At 38.8% G+C, this 16,137-nt stretch overlaps 1 protein-coding gene across 2 annotated transcripts in view; it reads left to right on the top strand.

Moving 5' to 3' along the window:
* PPP3CA (protein phosphatase 3 catalytic subunit alpha) overlaps window positions 1-16,137 on the top strand; it is a 174,210-nt gene that overhangs the window by 139,240 nt on the left and 18,833 nt on the right. For both annotated transcript variants that reach the window (XM_066186309.1, XM_066186310.1), the window contains exons 7-10: window positions 2,835-2,912; window positions 4,699-4,793; window positions 12,900-13,025; window positions 15,640-15,714. In XM_066186309.1, coding sequence (XP_066042406.1) covers window positions 2,835-2,912; window positions 4,699-4,793; window positions 12,900-13,025; window positions 15,640-15,714 — 374 coding nt within the window. The remainder of the gene's footprint in view (window positions 1-2,834; window positions 2,913-4,698; window positions 4,794-12,899; window positions 13,026-15,639; window positions 15,715-16,137) is intronic.

The following is a 16,137-nucleotide window of genomic DNA, read 5'->3' on the forward strand; positions in this document are numbered from 1 at the left end:
CATGGTCTGCCCAGATGTACTGGTAAAATTGCTTGTATGCTCTATCAGGCCTGGGAAAGCGTCCAGTTTTAAAAGAATGACTCTGCAAAAAAAAAAAAAAAAAAGTGTTTATTTGTTCTAATCCCATGCAGTTCCCTGTTCTACTTCCCAGTGCAGCTCTGCAGACAGCACAGCTAAGAGCAAGCAAAAGCTGGTGGAAAGGGATGTTCTGAGAGTTGTTTAGGACAGCACAGCAGCAAAAGCATTTACCTTTGGAGACTCAAGTGCAAGGTCAATGGATTTTGCAGGAAAACTATTTTATATGTGCATGTAATGTTACAGAAGCTTTTGGACTAAATTTGAATGTTCTCTTTTGAAAGAAATGCTTATGCCTCTCTTTTTAATGGCATGATGAGGGATATGAAAAAATCGTTAATTCCATCTATTTTTTTCGACCTATTGGTGAAAAAACAGTTTGAAAACATTTGCCATTCTGGTTCATGTTAGCAAAGTATTTCATCTCTTTTAAAACTGCCTAGAAGTAATCAGCGATCATGCAAAAGAGACCTCAGATCTAGTAAACTATGCATGAGGCATGTTAATGAAAGAAGATGCCCAAGTAGGGAATATCACAGTCAAGTACTCCGTGGGGAATAACATCTCTCTAGCTTAGCAGAGGGCTGTTTTGTTTTCTCTGTGAGTCACTGCTCCTCTGTGATTCAGCATGACACATGCAGGCAGGAGGCTGGGTCACTCTGGAAAAGCCTGTTGCGTGGGGGATTTCTGTTTGTTTGTTTTCCCTCTTGGCCAACTGCTTTATTTCTGGCTCATCTGAATTACAGTCTGGGCTCTGCAAAGCAGGGCAAGGAGGAGAGTGTTTCTGGAGGGGTAGCGCTCTGGAAAACTAGTAAGGAATTTGATTGCAAGTCGGTCATTTTCATTAAAAAGATTAGAAAAAAGATTTCCAAGCAGAAGTAATTTCTGTAAAAGTTTGTTTTGATAACTTTTGCCATAATGTCTATTTTGTTAGCTCTTTGTAGGACTTCTTATTTTTACCTGCTTTTTAGGACATGTATTTTTGTGTTAAGAAAAATTGTTTAATCTAAAGCAAACAGATACTAAAGAAAGGCTGGATAGCATATGTAATAGCTGCAAACGATGGAAAGTGTGCTTCTCCCCCAGCCCCTGCTTCAACAAGAAGCTCTAGAAAAATGCCTGCAAGTTGCTTTACCTATTTCAAAATAAAATGTCCAGATAGACTGCTCATGCGTTGTGGTGGTCGGGGTAATAGGGCAGTCGGCACATTGAAGGTCCCAATGCTATTCACTTGTAAGAAAAGAAGGCAGGCAGGTTCTTTTTTTGTAAATTTGCATGGAGTGCTGTGTGACATCTCTGCCTTTGTAGGTGTGGGCCCTGTAGAATCAGCCAAATTTTGCTAGCAGAAGTCTTACTTTCCACAGATTTATGAAGAACAAGATAATTAAGCAATAAAATAACCCCACCACTTTTGTACTTGAAATGGAAAGAAGAACCTATCATATCTATTTAGGAGCATTTTTTACCACTTCATTGTATCGTCTTTAAAAGCAGTACTTAACACTGGATGAAAAGAATACTATGGAGGAAAAAAAAGTAATAGCCTAGACATTTTGAACAGCTGCACTGATAATGAACATAATCAACCGTCTATCAGATTTTCATGATAGATTCCAGTTTTCAGAAGTTAATCTAAAAATTTCTAAAGAAAATGTACCATAAGTCTACATTTAGTCACAATTAATTGTGAAAAGAAATGTATGTAAATCATTTCTCATTTGCCAGTGGTTTGAATGGCAGCCTGTCAGCATTTGAGATCACTGCAGTTGCCAAAACGATACCCCACATAATTTGGGAATTGAAATTGTTTTATAATGGCAATCTTTTTAGACAATTCCAAATACCAGGCCTGCACCTGAGAATATGTGCTAGGTGGCTCAAGTCCAGAAACAGCAATATAGCATTCTACTGGATTTGTAGCTTCTAGCTGCAGATGACATTTCACCTTCAAAATACCCAGGAAGGTTTGGAAGCAAGTAGTATAATTTGTCTTGGATAAACTGAAGGAGGATGATGCATTAGACTGGGGAAGGGGGTGTGTAAGTTTTCATCTTTTTCATGCATGGAATTAGAAACTGATGGGACTGTTAACTGATTGCAAGTGGGCTCTTAAGGTGGTCCATGAAATCATGCCTGGAACAGCAGTTTTTTGTATAATGTATAGTTGAGATTTTTTATTTTTTTTTATCTTGCTCAGTATGTTTAGCACAGATGTATTCAGTGAGCACATTTTTGGGGTTTCAGAAGTCACAGGATTTTAAGTTTCCAAGGGGAAAGATAACTTGTTTATCAAGGAGATAAAGTTCAGGAAGGTAAACATACTCAGTTTGAAGATTGATTTGCCTTTCTTCTTTCTGTCTTTCCACTTAACCACCCTATTTTCTGGTGTCCACAAGCAACCACTGCATACAGTAGTCAGTGACTGAAGTTTTCTGTTACGAGCAACGGTTGAATTACCTTTTGCTTTTTTGGAATACATTAAATCTTAGAATAATAAAAGAAAGTACCTTTTTTCTGACAAGCCATAAGCTGATTATTGTTATGTAATGAATTGCAGTTTCTAGCATTCCTTTCCAAGCAGTTATGGGATGGGATTTAAAAAGACACTGCTGGTGATGTTGTCTCTACTGAAATCTGCCTGCAGAGCAGGTGCTGATTTCATGAATGATGCATGTTTTATGATACATTTTTAAAAGCTAGAGCTCTTTGTGCTGCTTCTGATAATGGCATAACAGGTGCTATTACTTTTTTTCTTACAGTTACCCTGCTGTATGTGAATTCCTACAGCACAATAACTTGTTATCCATACTTCGAGCTCATGAAGCCCAGGATGCTGGGTAAGTATGTGTGGAGAGGGGGAGATAGTAATACTTACGTATTATGTCCTACCGTTCCCAAACAGAGCACAGAAAGATGAATGAAGAGCAGATGAATGACAGTGAACTGGAAAATATAAGTTGCAACAGCTCTCACTTCTTACTAATGCTACAAAAATACATACTGGCATTACTATGTCTTTTACATGATTATTAGTGAGTTACAAGGTTTAATGAATAATTATATATGCCATTTACTTAGCCTTAGTGATTTTAAGTGATACAAAATGGCCAAAATTATTTCGATTCCAGACGATGCCAGACATGGAAAGAAAAACAAATTCATTTCAGAAAAAGGTCTGCAGATGTACCAGAGTCTTTTGACACACTGATTGCCATGATGCCAGAGAAGTGGTTTGGCTCGCAAAGGCCAGAACTGCCATCTTTTAGGACTTTGTCAGCTACCTGAAACTTTTGGGACTCCTGGTTTTATATTTCATTAAAAAAATAAATAAATTATAGAACTCAATAGGCACATAAATTTTTCTGCTGGGGTATCATTAATGAATTCAAGAAGTCTAGGCCAGTGTATGCAAAACCAGTCCAGGTTGTGCTGATGGTTCCCCATGAAACTATTGTCATTATAAAGATAGAATTTTTTGTGCTGCTTTAAAGAATTACTTTAAAAAATCCTCTCATTTAAAATGTACCATGCTTGGGAGATATTAATGAGGCATTGGAATCTGAATAAATAGCTTTGCATATCATGCATAATTTATTATTATTGTGTTTGTTTGGAGGTAGAAACTTTACCCAACCTGAACAGCAATAAAAGATAAATTAGCAGCATTGTAGAAATAAGGTCAATATTCACTATGCATATAAAAAGCTATTCTGAATGTTTGAATTGTCATGACTTCAAAATGGTAATGCAATTAAAAGCAAGCTATTACTATGCCAGAAATACCTAGCATGAAATACGCAAGGGTAATGAAATTTCATTTTTTTTGTATTGCTTTCCAATAAAGGGTGAAAAAAAAATTTGTGGAAGAGATTGCATTGAAATTATACAACAGTTTCAGTGCAAAATTCTTTGGTTTCTTGTGACCGAGACTAAAGATCAGCGTTTGGTGTACTTGTGTCTAAGTATTGTTTGGTTGCTTTCTTTCCAACTACTTGCAGGTTTAATGCTTGACTGATTATTTGTTGGTCCAATAAGCCTTTTACTTTTCATGAGGCAGTAAGGTTAGGTAATGAAAACATGCAGACACTGACAAACTGGCTAATAGAGCAGATAAGATTAGACACAGCACTGAAAGGATCAGATGCCCTGTTTCCTGCTTCCCTTCTCCCACCTTCCATGTTCCCTGGCCTTGCCATTGCTTCCATGCCTGGAGAGGGCAGGCAGTGGGAGAGTCATGGGGGCATGCACTTTCTTTCTGAAGGCAGGACCCTTCCAAGGCACCTGCTGGTGGCTGCTTCACCTGCAGTCCCGCAGAGGGGGAAAGTCTGGGAATGTCCTGGGCACCGAGCCAATTTACAACAAAACCCACCTCTGGCTCACTGAATTTCAGAGACACAACTTTCAAGCATGGATCCCTGGTCATGTCACATGGTTATAATGAGAAAGTCTGCAGGAAATACTTCTTTCCTGTGGCTTTTAAAGAGCTCATGTGGTGTTTTTCAGTCTTGGCATTTGTTAACAGCCAGAGCACTAATGTGCTAGGCGTTTTTTGCACTGTATGTGGTCAGTGACAAATATACATTCGACACTGGGTAGTAATTAGTATCTTCTCTTTCTTCTTAGGTATCGTATGTACAGGAAAAGCCAAACAACAGGCTTCCCTTCGCTAATCACAATTTTTTCAGCACCAAACTATCTAGATGTATACAATAACAAAGGTAAGAATTCAATTCCTGTTATTGCACAGTAGGCCCGACTTCTGTTTACTCAAATATGTTGATGTCTTTTCATTCCTTTATTTATCAGTTTGTGCCCATTCCACTTATTATATAATACAAACCTAATTAAATTTGTTACAGGGAGATGTATGCTTTGAACATAACTGTGTGTTTTAATACGCCTTAGGATATTTCCGTATTTTGACTGCAAGATATTAAGTAAATGTTACATGGGAAACAAAACTTAAAACTCCTCTATTAAGTAAGAGAAGTGTACTAAGAAATGCTCTGGGTGAGATGTTTAGAGCCCAGTGTTCCTTACAATTAATTAGCTGTTTCTTGGTTCTTTCCAATAAAATTACTGGAGTTTGTATGTGCAAACTGTCTAGCCAGTTACATTTTGACAGATCATGAGTGGATAAAGCGTAGGATGGATGTCTGAGTTCCTCTCTATTTTGTGTTTTTTAATCCTTGGCCACTGAAGTGTAGAAAATTAAATACAAATAGTCAAAAAAAAAAAGGTTACTGCAGAAGTAAGAGTCACTGGTCACTGTATAAAGGCTCCACTGAATACAAGTCTTTGCAGCTTCTCTGAATTTATTAATTTCTTGCATTTCCAGAAATCTGTAAAGAACTGGAAAAAAGAGTCATGTTTCTAAAAATAAAGTTTTCTAATAAACCTGTCCTCCTTTATCTTGAAATGAGCAGTATTGTTTACTTTCTCCTAGTCCTCATAATGATAAAATTATCCTGTTCTTCTTTGAACAAAGTAAAATAATTTTCAATTATATTCTTGAAAGTTGCTCCCTTGCAAAGAGATCAGCTTCTCTTGAGAAGGGATATTTTTAATCTGCATTCTTGTTTTCAGAGGAAGCAAGCAATACTTATTTTTAAACTTGCAAAAGAAAGCTTCTTTGGGCATCATTTTGCATTATGAAATTTATAATGTAAAAGCTTTTATGAACCGAATGGAAGGGAAGGAAACACTTCACTGGTAGATAATGGGGCTTGTACACCTCAGATTTCTCAATATGCCTGTTAACTTGTGGAAAAATTAATACGTTACTCTGAAAAACCATGCAAGCAGAACTGTTAGTAGCTACTTTTGTCAAAGTTAATGATGTAGGAGCTCTGCTGGCAACCTAAGTAGTGCAGGATGAAGTAAGGGATATGTTCGTTTTCTTGGTAGGATCATTGCCATTGGTGGAGAAGTGTGTTTACTCTCCCGGTTGGCTGCTTTGGGTCGACGGCTGAGCAATCACGAGCCCGTACAAGGAAGGTGGTAGAAAGTGTTCACATTTTGTTTCTTAGGTGTGGAAACAGTTCTTTGCCATGAAGGCAATGGGTGAATTATGTGAAACTTTGTCTTGAAGGCAAATGTTAAATGGAAAACAATCATTTTTACAATGTTCAGAAGCTTGAATTTGAAACCACAGAATCTGAGTGGTAAAGAGAAGTGCCTCTCTGTTACTTCCATTTACAAAGAGAGGGTAATTTCCCTTGTTCCAGAGTGTTCCGCTGTGGCAGGCAGGTCTTACATATGGTGGAAAGCTGTACACCATTTTCTGAGAGGTGCTGGTTATCTGTGGCCACAGCTGGAGTTGGCGTGCACTGCCAGCAATACCTGCTCAGAGTGAGCTCAGGCAAATCAGCACCAATGTGACATCAGCACCAGTGTGCCACTGCTTAATATATAACTTGTTGTAAATTCAGAGGCTGACCTTTAGCAGCTTTGTGATGGATCTCCATTGAGTTTATCTGCCTCCTGTTCTCTCATTAGAAATTTTGATGCATTATTTCATGTGACTGGTTGCACTGGCTCTTGACATTTAAAGTACATCATGCATAGTTTTTCATGCTGCATTGCTCATACATCTTTATCTGGGTAGTCTCTGAGTGCTTGCTTCTCTCTTCAAGGAAAAACCCACTATCATATAGAGTGAGTCCAAAACATGGCTACCTGTTGGCTTCCTTGGTTTGCAGCAAACTAATTAACTGAGGGCACAGTTTCTGACTGATTTCAGGAGAAAAAGGAAGGTATTTTTATCTACAGGTGTTGTCAAGGCAGTTGCTCTAGCAGACCTATCATGCACTGGTGCAGAACCTGATTGATTTTTACAGGTCATTTGGAGGTTTGGTTACTGTCAGTCCTTGGAAAAGGAGTTCCTCTTCTACTAGTAAGTGCTTCCTGTCTAGTGTGCCTTCTCAGTGTTCCCCTGGTTGTCAGCCAACAAAGTCACCCTGAATAAATTCCTGAGAGGCTCCAGCACAAGAAATGGGTCGTTTTTAAATGCACTATTGTTTAAGATAGATACAATTTTTTTAAAAAGCTGCAGGAGGCTAAGAATGCTCATTTTCTACCCTGGGTTGTTAGTTCTCATGCCCATTAAAGCAGATGTAGTTTCTTGAGCTTCTTCAAAGCACCTCAGGAGTAGACCTGTTTGCCAACTTTGTCGAGGGTCTCCTTCAGTCCCTGCTGGAGAGCAGCCATGGGATCAGATCTGGGGTCAGATATGTCCTCAAACAGCAGTAAAAAGGCAATGATCTCGGTCCAAAAGAAGGTTTGACAGGAGTGGTTGCAGATAAGCTACCCAAACAATCCCATGTTCAGTGTAGCTGCTGTTATTAATGCTGCCATGGAGCCTCTGCGTGGGCTGTCTCGCAGTGCTGACCCACCATGGGAGCCCTCTTCCGGCTTTGCGCTGCTGGATTCTGGCACCAAAGGGAGTTTTCTGTGACTCTTTGGTTCCTGGCTGTTGCCTGGTGCAGGCTGCGTGTGTTGCTCGAGCACCACGTGGCTGCAGCTCCTGTCACAGCCCCAGGCCACACACGCAGAGCTTCGGGTGCCAAAGTGAGGTTTTTCAATTAGGAGGCTCCTGTCAGGGCTTCCCTCTGTAGTTAATGGAGACAGGAGAGAGGCTTTCAGGGGGGGATTCAGAGACTCAGAAACTGCTTCAATATTGGGAGCCTTGTGTCCTCCATTTTTCCATTATTATCCTTCTCCATTACTGTTATTAATTCCTTCCATGTTCATTACAATGGAGAGCATTGGCAAAGAGAAGGAATTTTTATATGTTTTTTGGCAACATCTGAGCTACTGTTCAGTGTCTTCATAGTTTTCTCAAACATTTCTGCTTTCATTTATTTTATTAAAAGGCATAAAGATAAAGATACTTTATTATTAATACTTGTTACAAGAAATACCAGTGCGTTTGGTGATTTTTCTAAGACTACTGCTTCCGGAGAGAAAGCTTATGCAAGAAGATAAGTGTTAATTGAATTGTGGTAGTTACCAGTGACTGCAGGGCCTCAGATCATCTGTGCTGATCAAGAAATCTCTGAGAGAGTTGTGTATGTACAAATTTACCCCTGGGTTCCAAGGGTACCCATAACTAGGAGAAATCCTCAATAGCAGCAGAATAAGAGGGTGCCAAAAATTACCTTGTGCTATGATCTGGCCTTGTATTAGGTCTAAACTTTGATTCCTGTATTCAGTATTTCTTCATGCCTTAATTAGGGCTTACTGTAATGCTGTTTATGCACATCCCCCCAAAAAATTGAAAAAATCAAGTGAAAGATTCTACAGAAGTTCTACAGAGGCAGAAAAGTTACTTGTAATGCACGGATAATACTGACTTTTTCATGTCTGGCTGTTGCTTCAGTAAGTGTGTGCTTTGCGGCTGAGTGAGCCATTTTAACTTGCTGTTTAAAGACAGACTGTTATCTTTTGAACACTTTTAAAAGACTAGGTTTTGTAGTGGAGGGACAACCACCAGAGAATCCAAAGTTATCAAAAAAATCCCCAGCATGAAGTTTCTTCCAACATGCTGCAACATACCTGTGTTGTTTCTGAAAGGAAAAGCAGGAAAAGAAATCATGCAGGAGAGTTTGGGATAATAGACAAATGAAAACCATCTGTAAATCTGTATGCCTGCTTATGTATCATACATAATATGGCAATGAAGTTTGTGTGAAGTATCAGCATGAAGTATACCATGGATACACCTGAAGAAATGTACCTGATCGAGATAGATCTAAGGGGAAAATTATTTTCACCTGGAAAAAGAGTAGTATACCTGGAAGACAAGGATGGTCTGTGAGAAATATTAGCACTTTGAGGGGAAGAAAAGAAATGTAACCTCTGTTTGCCCTGTCAGTTTTTCTTTAATGCCTTATCTCCACTGCTGTAATGAGTTCTTGTCACAGAAACAAAAGATTTTACAGAAGAGTTGTCAGGCCATCTCATTGCTGATGCAGAGAAGTTCGCCAAAAGTGATTTTTGCAGTCTCTTGATAAAGTCTTGATTGTTACTCCGCTGTTTCTTTGCAAGATGCAGATAATCTTGAATGTTACTCCACTGTTTCTTTTCAACATGCAGTTGCACATGTAAAATAAAAATCTTCAAAATTTTATAAGGAAAGATGTTTCCTAGATGTTACCTACAATTATCTTCACTTCTGTATTCGATTATTTAGACAATTACCTTGTATAGTAAATAATTTTTGTCCTTTGATAATATTTAAACTCCTTGAGCATTTTACTAACCCTTATCCCTGACCTGACTTGGGCAGAAAATGCTATGGTTACTTAGCAACTCTTCTTGAGAAGGCACTGTTCCCGGTTGCACAGTTAATGCTGAAGTTAATTTGGCATTAAATCAGAAATTGAAATTCTTTCTTAGGTTTGAAGAATTTGAGGGATTTTTCACTGATTCATTTTCTAAATGCAGGATGAGTTTTCTGAAAGAAAATTACAAGAAAATCAGTTAAATTGTTTGCTAAAAATATTTTTAGGTTGTTCATTTAAAAATATTCTGGGCTAGTATTTCTACCAAGCTCATTTTTTTCCTCTGATTATTTTTTTCTGAAATGTTATCAATTAATTTACATGGAAAAATGATTCAGCAGATTGTGAGGCAGGATATGTAATGCCTTTGAGAAATTCTGAACTATCTGTAGCCCAGTTCAATGTTGTTCACATTGCTTCAGGCCTTAACCTACCTCCAAATATATAATCTTTTAAAGCGCCTTTTGAGATGCCAGGAGGTCTGAGACATCCACTCAGATCTGACAGGCGTGACCCAGTTGTTCCAAGCTCGTCTTTAACTGTGGGAGACCAAGGAGGTACAGTGCTAGCTGCTGTATCTAATCCTGGAAAGATTAGAAGAGCTGTCTCCATTTCTAGCCAAGGGGAGAAGGTTTCTTACCTGCACAGTTTTCAACACCTATATTTCCAGCCCTAGGGAAGCTATGTTAAACACCTCAAGCTAAACAGTTCAAATGCCCTTTGCCTTCTGCATTAATGTTTCATTTCACTCTGATGTGATGTCAGTGTCCAGTACCTCAGTTTACTAGCATTGGAAAGAAGTGTAATGTCATTTGGGCTATGTGCACGTCTTCACTTTACAAATCGTTAGCTTTTAAAACTTACTTACAACAGCAAGTATCAAAATCAGATTAAAATGTGTGTGTCTGTTAAGAATAATAAAGTAAGATTCTCGCTCTGGTTGGAGATTATGGATGATAATGGCTGGTGGCTTGGTCTGCTAGCATCTGAGTATGTGTTTGGAAAGAAAAGTATTGAGGTTGCATCCTGGAATAGTAAGCAAATGTTGGAGAGAGTCAGGTTTTCCTCTCTTACGGGTTTTATAAACAAAGGAACCCATCCCACTTCTGTTTCCTCCATCAGTGACTGTGTGACCTCCACTCTCAGAACCTTCAAAAGCTGTGTACTCTTTCAGGACTGCTGGTTTTCCTGTAGCTTCTCAGGCATCAAGCTAATGTGGACCAGGGAATGGAGCAGAGGTGAAACCCCCAAACTTTTTCTGAGCCAACAGAGAGGAAAAATAAAGCTATGACCAAAAGCAAGCACGGGGGCAGATACACTCGGGAAAACTCCTGCTGTTATCTGAGAAGCATTTTCTACTAGGTCCAGAGGAGGTTTTCGTCTTCTGAATACTAAATAGCGATCAGAACTGTACAATCATAACAAGAGCTGACTTGCTTCGTGTGAAATATCATCTTCATTACGTACCTAATAAAAATATTTTGTGTGCGTTGTGCTTGTAAATTACAGATTTTTAATTTAAAATGCCAAAAAGTATTTGTGATACTGGTAACTACCCTTCTTTATTTTATGAAGAGGAAAGTTGTTTTACTAAGCTTCTCTGTCATTACCCGGCTTTATTGTATAAAGTTATTTTTAAGTAATTTGTTGAGGAGATGTGCAGGTCATTTACAGGGGAGAATTTTTTAAAATACTGTTATCAAAACTTTGTTTTGTAAGGTATTCAGGTATATAAATAAGGTGTTGTGAGGATATTTTTATTATAGTAATCTTAAATTATCTTCCTTTCGAAGAAAACCCAACTAAAGCCATTTTTATTTAATTTTACATTTTGCAGCTGTTCTGCATACAGTTCAGGCTTTTTCAGAGGCCAGTTCTAAAAGTTCCCTGTAAAAATGATTTTTTTATTTAAATTTCACAGAATTTAGAAATAGACTTAATAGATAAATTGAAGAAGTAGTGGGAAGGGGAACTATCTCAGTTCACTAAGATGATGAATTTGAAGTTTTAGTCCTTTTAAATGAATCTTTGCTACCATTAAGTGGTCCTTTTTGTGTGGTTTTGACTCATTTTTTCTGTAAAGCCACAAACTATTTATTTTTTATTATGCAATTGTGTCACTGTAATAGAAGACGAATGAATTTCAATCTGCTGCGTGTGATTTCAGCCAAAACTGTTGGAAATATTCTGAGCACTGACACTACTTTGCTCATTTTTGCTAATAGCCATATTAAGCCATTTTTTTCTTCTGCTGAGCAGCAGAATGACTGCCAGTTGTCAGACAGGGATGGGCAAGAGTCAAATGTGGTTTATTTAAAGGGAGGGTGTCTGCTTGGCAAAAGTTCATTATTGCTAGCAAGCTGTTTTCTGTGTCTGACAGTGAGTATCTTTCAGAAGCTCCCAGGTCACTCTGGACTCTGTCATTGACCACAAAATGGAAGACATTTAACATCCTATTAAATGTCTGTGAAGCAACAGCCTAGTGCAACAGAAAAGGTTTCTTCTTTGATTGACACACAGTCAGTGAAAAGAGAGAAATAATCAGAAGAAATTGTTCAGTCCCTTCAGCCAACACTGCATTTCCTACAATGCTGTCTTGCATTGCAGTTATGCAACTTTATTGCTGGCTATTAAGTGATAACCAGCCCCTGGAGCTATATTCCTCGCTGGGGAGCCAGAATTGGGAAGGTGGGAGGAAAGGAGCAAGCATAGAATGGTACACCTTCTTCTTGTGTTGCCTATTTTTGTTGCTTGTGTTGATTAAATATCCTGCATGCAGTCTCCTGTAAGTGCATTGTTTAAAGAATCACTTTGGTAATCTCAAAATTGCCTTTTTGGATTACCATTTCAGATATGAGCCTGAAGTCAAATAAGAAAAGTTAACACTGAACTTGGTGCGGTGCTTTAAAAAGTGGGTGTGGCATATCTATGTTTCTGACTATGAACAGACGTAGTCTGTGTATTGATAAGAATGACGAGAATGTTAAATGGTGCAAGACAAATTGCATTAGTATTGATTCATATTATAGGGAGCGCAGTCTTGTGTGCCTGGAGTTTGCATAATGTGAGAAGCAAGTGTCATCTCTTATATAATACTGTGAATGAAATATGTTGAAAATGTCCATCAGAAGAGCAGCATTCAGGCTCTGAGTCATAAATGCTTTTTTCTGTTATCTCCAAGCATGGTTGTGAGGAACTCAGATAACTGTGTGAAATGGGGGCACTCTGAGTACTCTGCTTCATTCCTCACTGGTGGCAGATCCCAGAGCTCACGTTCTTGACTACTCAGAGATATTAATTGACTTACCAGCCCATCTTAGTGGCAGGGAAAGCTATTGACACTGGTTTCAGACTGAAAATGGATTTCCACTTCAGTGAGGCTTTATGCTACTGGAACTAGCATTCAGGTGGTGACACTGGATCAAGTGGGTGGAAGCTGGTGAGCAGCTCTGTGGGCTGTGCGTGCTGTTAGCGATCCTGGTCTGGTAGCCAGTCACTCACATGGCTGATGTCTCTTTTATTTCTTTTTCTCCCTTCTAGCTGCAGTATTGAAATATGAGAACAACGTTATGAATATCAGGCAGTTCAACTGCTCCCCTCATCCGTACTGGCTTCCAAACTTCATGGATGTGTTTACCTGGTCCTTGCCGTTTGTTGGGGAGAAGGGTATGTATGTAAATCACTTCTGTTCATAAAAACTGCAAATTTGATTCTTAGTCACTGTGCATGTGGCCTCATTTATTTTTAAGGGTAAGAATAATTTGAAGACACATGTCTTGCTTTTGAGGACAAAGTTGTAGAAATGGACCTGACAGGGACAAGCAATTACCGATGGTTAATCACATTTCTCGTTTTTTTTATAATTTCCACTCTTTCCAGGTGATGATGCCATTATCTTTCTGCTTTAGAGACAGATTTTATGCCATTGTAGGCCAGAGGTGCATTCACTAAACAAAATTCTGATTTGTTTTTCTGTTATAAGCTCTTGAACATTCCCTTGGATATTGCTTACTGCTGAATGGACATCTCAGCATATTTCACTACATGGGCTTACATCTTTATTCACATTACCTTTATAGGTGGGTTGCTTTTTCATCAGCAAACACAGAGCTGGTGATATTAAGGCCCAGTCTGGCTGACTGTTCCTGGAGAGAGCAGAGGGATGCCAATAGGAAGGAAAACCTGCTCCTCAGCCCCTTCTCTGCACAGGACCTGTGGTGTCTCATCACTGGCAAGAAGAGTCTAAAGAAGGCAAATTATATTTTATTGAAACCCGATGCTCTTGATGTTGCCTAAATGCAGCTTCATGCTATGAATGGCAAGCGCACAAAAGGCATGAAAACACTTTGGTCTAGCATATTAAATGAATACAGAATACAAACGGCCTAAACCCCAAGTCATTTATTCAGTGCCCGAGATGAAGCTTGCTTTGATCCTTCCATTATAGAGTATTGCTGCAACAGCAATTACTGCCAGAAAACTCTAATAAACTCTTAAAAGCTGCTTGGAATAACAGTTCTCTTTTAATAGGCAACTGGAAATACAGCCAGCTGTGTCTCGTACCTGCAGTCATGACCAGCTTTGTTTTGAGCTACTCTTTTGTTTGAGGAAAGGTGCTGGTGAGACGCCTGAGGTCTCTGTGAACAAAGCAGATAGACAATGAAGCAGGGATTAACAAAGAATAGGCAATAGGCAGCTGTTTGCACTAATGGAGACATTACATAATCCTCACTGACGTGTGTTGCAGATTCTCGTGAAGCAGATAAAACGCTTTCATTTTCTTTGGCCGTAAACTCAGCCAGGCTGTTTTTAGGTTGAGCGTGTTCTCCACACACGTTGCAGTCATGTAAGATGTTCTGTAAGGTCACTTTTTCAGAGGCTTCCCATCAGCAGCCTACTCAGGTCAGAATTGTTGTGGTTCTGAGACCATGGTGTTCCTCACTCTTCTTAACGTCTTGGGGGTGTTTTTTTCTCCTTCACGTCTTCCAGTGGTCACATTTACCAATTTCTTGGAAATTCTAGAGCCCAAAGTAGTGAAATCAGTATTTGCCTTTCTATGCAAAGCAATATTCAAAGATATAAGATTTGGTGTTCTACACAACTTATTTATTTGCTTTTTTTTTAATATAGAATTTTTCCCTCAAAGGCCAACCAAGGTAGGAAGCTGTTAGCTTCAATGGCTGTTGTTAATGTGGAAAGTCTTTCCACTAATGCTGTCAGAGAAAAACATTAAATGCTTCACTAAAGTAGGAAAAAAATCTAGCTTTGTCCCACCCTTCTAATTTTCCAAGCCTTCATAGTAGCCACAGAAGAGGATTTTAATAACTGCTTGACTAAAATGTTTAAAGTTTCAACCTGTATAGCTAGTACAAGGCTAGACAAGCCTAGTAACACTTTTAATATTGCTTACTACATGTAGGTGTAGTGAAGTTTTTCTTAATCTGCTAATTGATTCACATTTTACCTCATAACTTTGGCTTTTTTGTTCTCTGAGTTGATCCCTTGGTTTTGATTTTAGCTGGGGTTGTTGTTTTCACTGTTCTTACTCTGTGTGCTCTCTGGTTAGTGTCTCACAGTTGTCTCCCTGGAAAGAAAGAGACCAGAGTAGGGACAGCGCGTGGCTGACCCTTTTATGCCCGAGTTGCAAAGCAAGCAAGCTGAATATAGTCTAAATTCTCTAATAATGATGTATCTATTGAATATAGAATAGTTCCACTTCTAAGGAATGTACACTGTCTGGTCTATTTGTCCTGGAATTCAAGGGACACCGAGGACGTCTTACAAAGGTTAATGTTTTGCTGTACTGGAGGTAGTGTCGAAAACCTGGATAAATAAAGAAATCCTCTATGATCCTTCTTGTTATACCTTTTTCCACTGGAATGTTGATCACATTCCCTGAGCGGGGAAATCAAATCCTATTGCAATTTAGGAGCAAGAGGAGAGAGGTCAGTTTGCTATCCAAGTTGAACGAAAGGCAAAAAATGTGTTGAGGGGGAGAAAACAGATGTTACATACACCACTGACAGTTGCAAAAATAGAGATCATTAGCAGATTTTTTTTTTAAGTCTGTTTGTTGGGCTCATTGTATTTGGAAAAATATTTGTGGGAACTTGTACTTTTTATTAGCTACACAGGACACTTTCTGCTTCTATTACTACAGGTCCTATTTAAAAAGTGGGTGCTGTTATTGCGCTGAATTTTTATTTACACTACTACAGCTAGAACTGGCTCTCTGACAGACAAGGGAAGCTTAATATCAACATTTTGTTTTCCGTTTTAGTGACAGAGATGCTGGTAAATGTGCTGAACATCTGCTCAGATGATGAGCTGGGAACAGAGGAAGATGGATTTGATGGTAAGAGCCTCTACCCTTGATTGAGATTGTTTGCCTTGGAATTACTTTAAAAGTTTATTTACTAACCGTGAAATAATTTTCTGAGTCCCAGTTGAGTTCTATGCCACTGAAAGCAACTGTTGTGCTAGACTCCAGTGGATTTGGTTTCCATATGCTTCAGAAAGAATTAATAGATCTGCCCTGTTCTAACCCTTTTCTTCATCTCAGTCTTATGGTTAAAAAAATCTGCATTTCCCTCCATGAAGTCTGGGTTGCATTGTCACGAAGGGGTCAGATGATTTCATGTGAAAGGTCGCAGGTATTCTCATAGCAAGTTTAATTATGTCAGTGAAATGTTCTGCCTGCAACGAAGAAAACTTCCTGCAGAGCTCCTTCCCAAAATGTTGGTACTGTGACTTGGAAGACCTGTACTTGAGGTATTTC

The sequence above is a fragment of the Chamaea fasciata genome, unplaced genomic scaffold (genome assembly GCF_029207755.1).
Source record: "Chamaea fasciata isolate MVZ Bird 193981 ecotype frontalis unplaced genomic scaffold, bChaFas1.0.hap1 SCAF_6, whole genome shotgun sequence".
NCBI classification, from domain to species: Eukaryota; Metazoa; Chordata; class Aves; order Passeriformes; family Sylviidae; genus Chamaea; species Chamaea fasciata.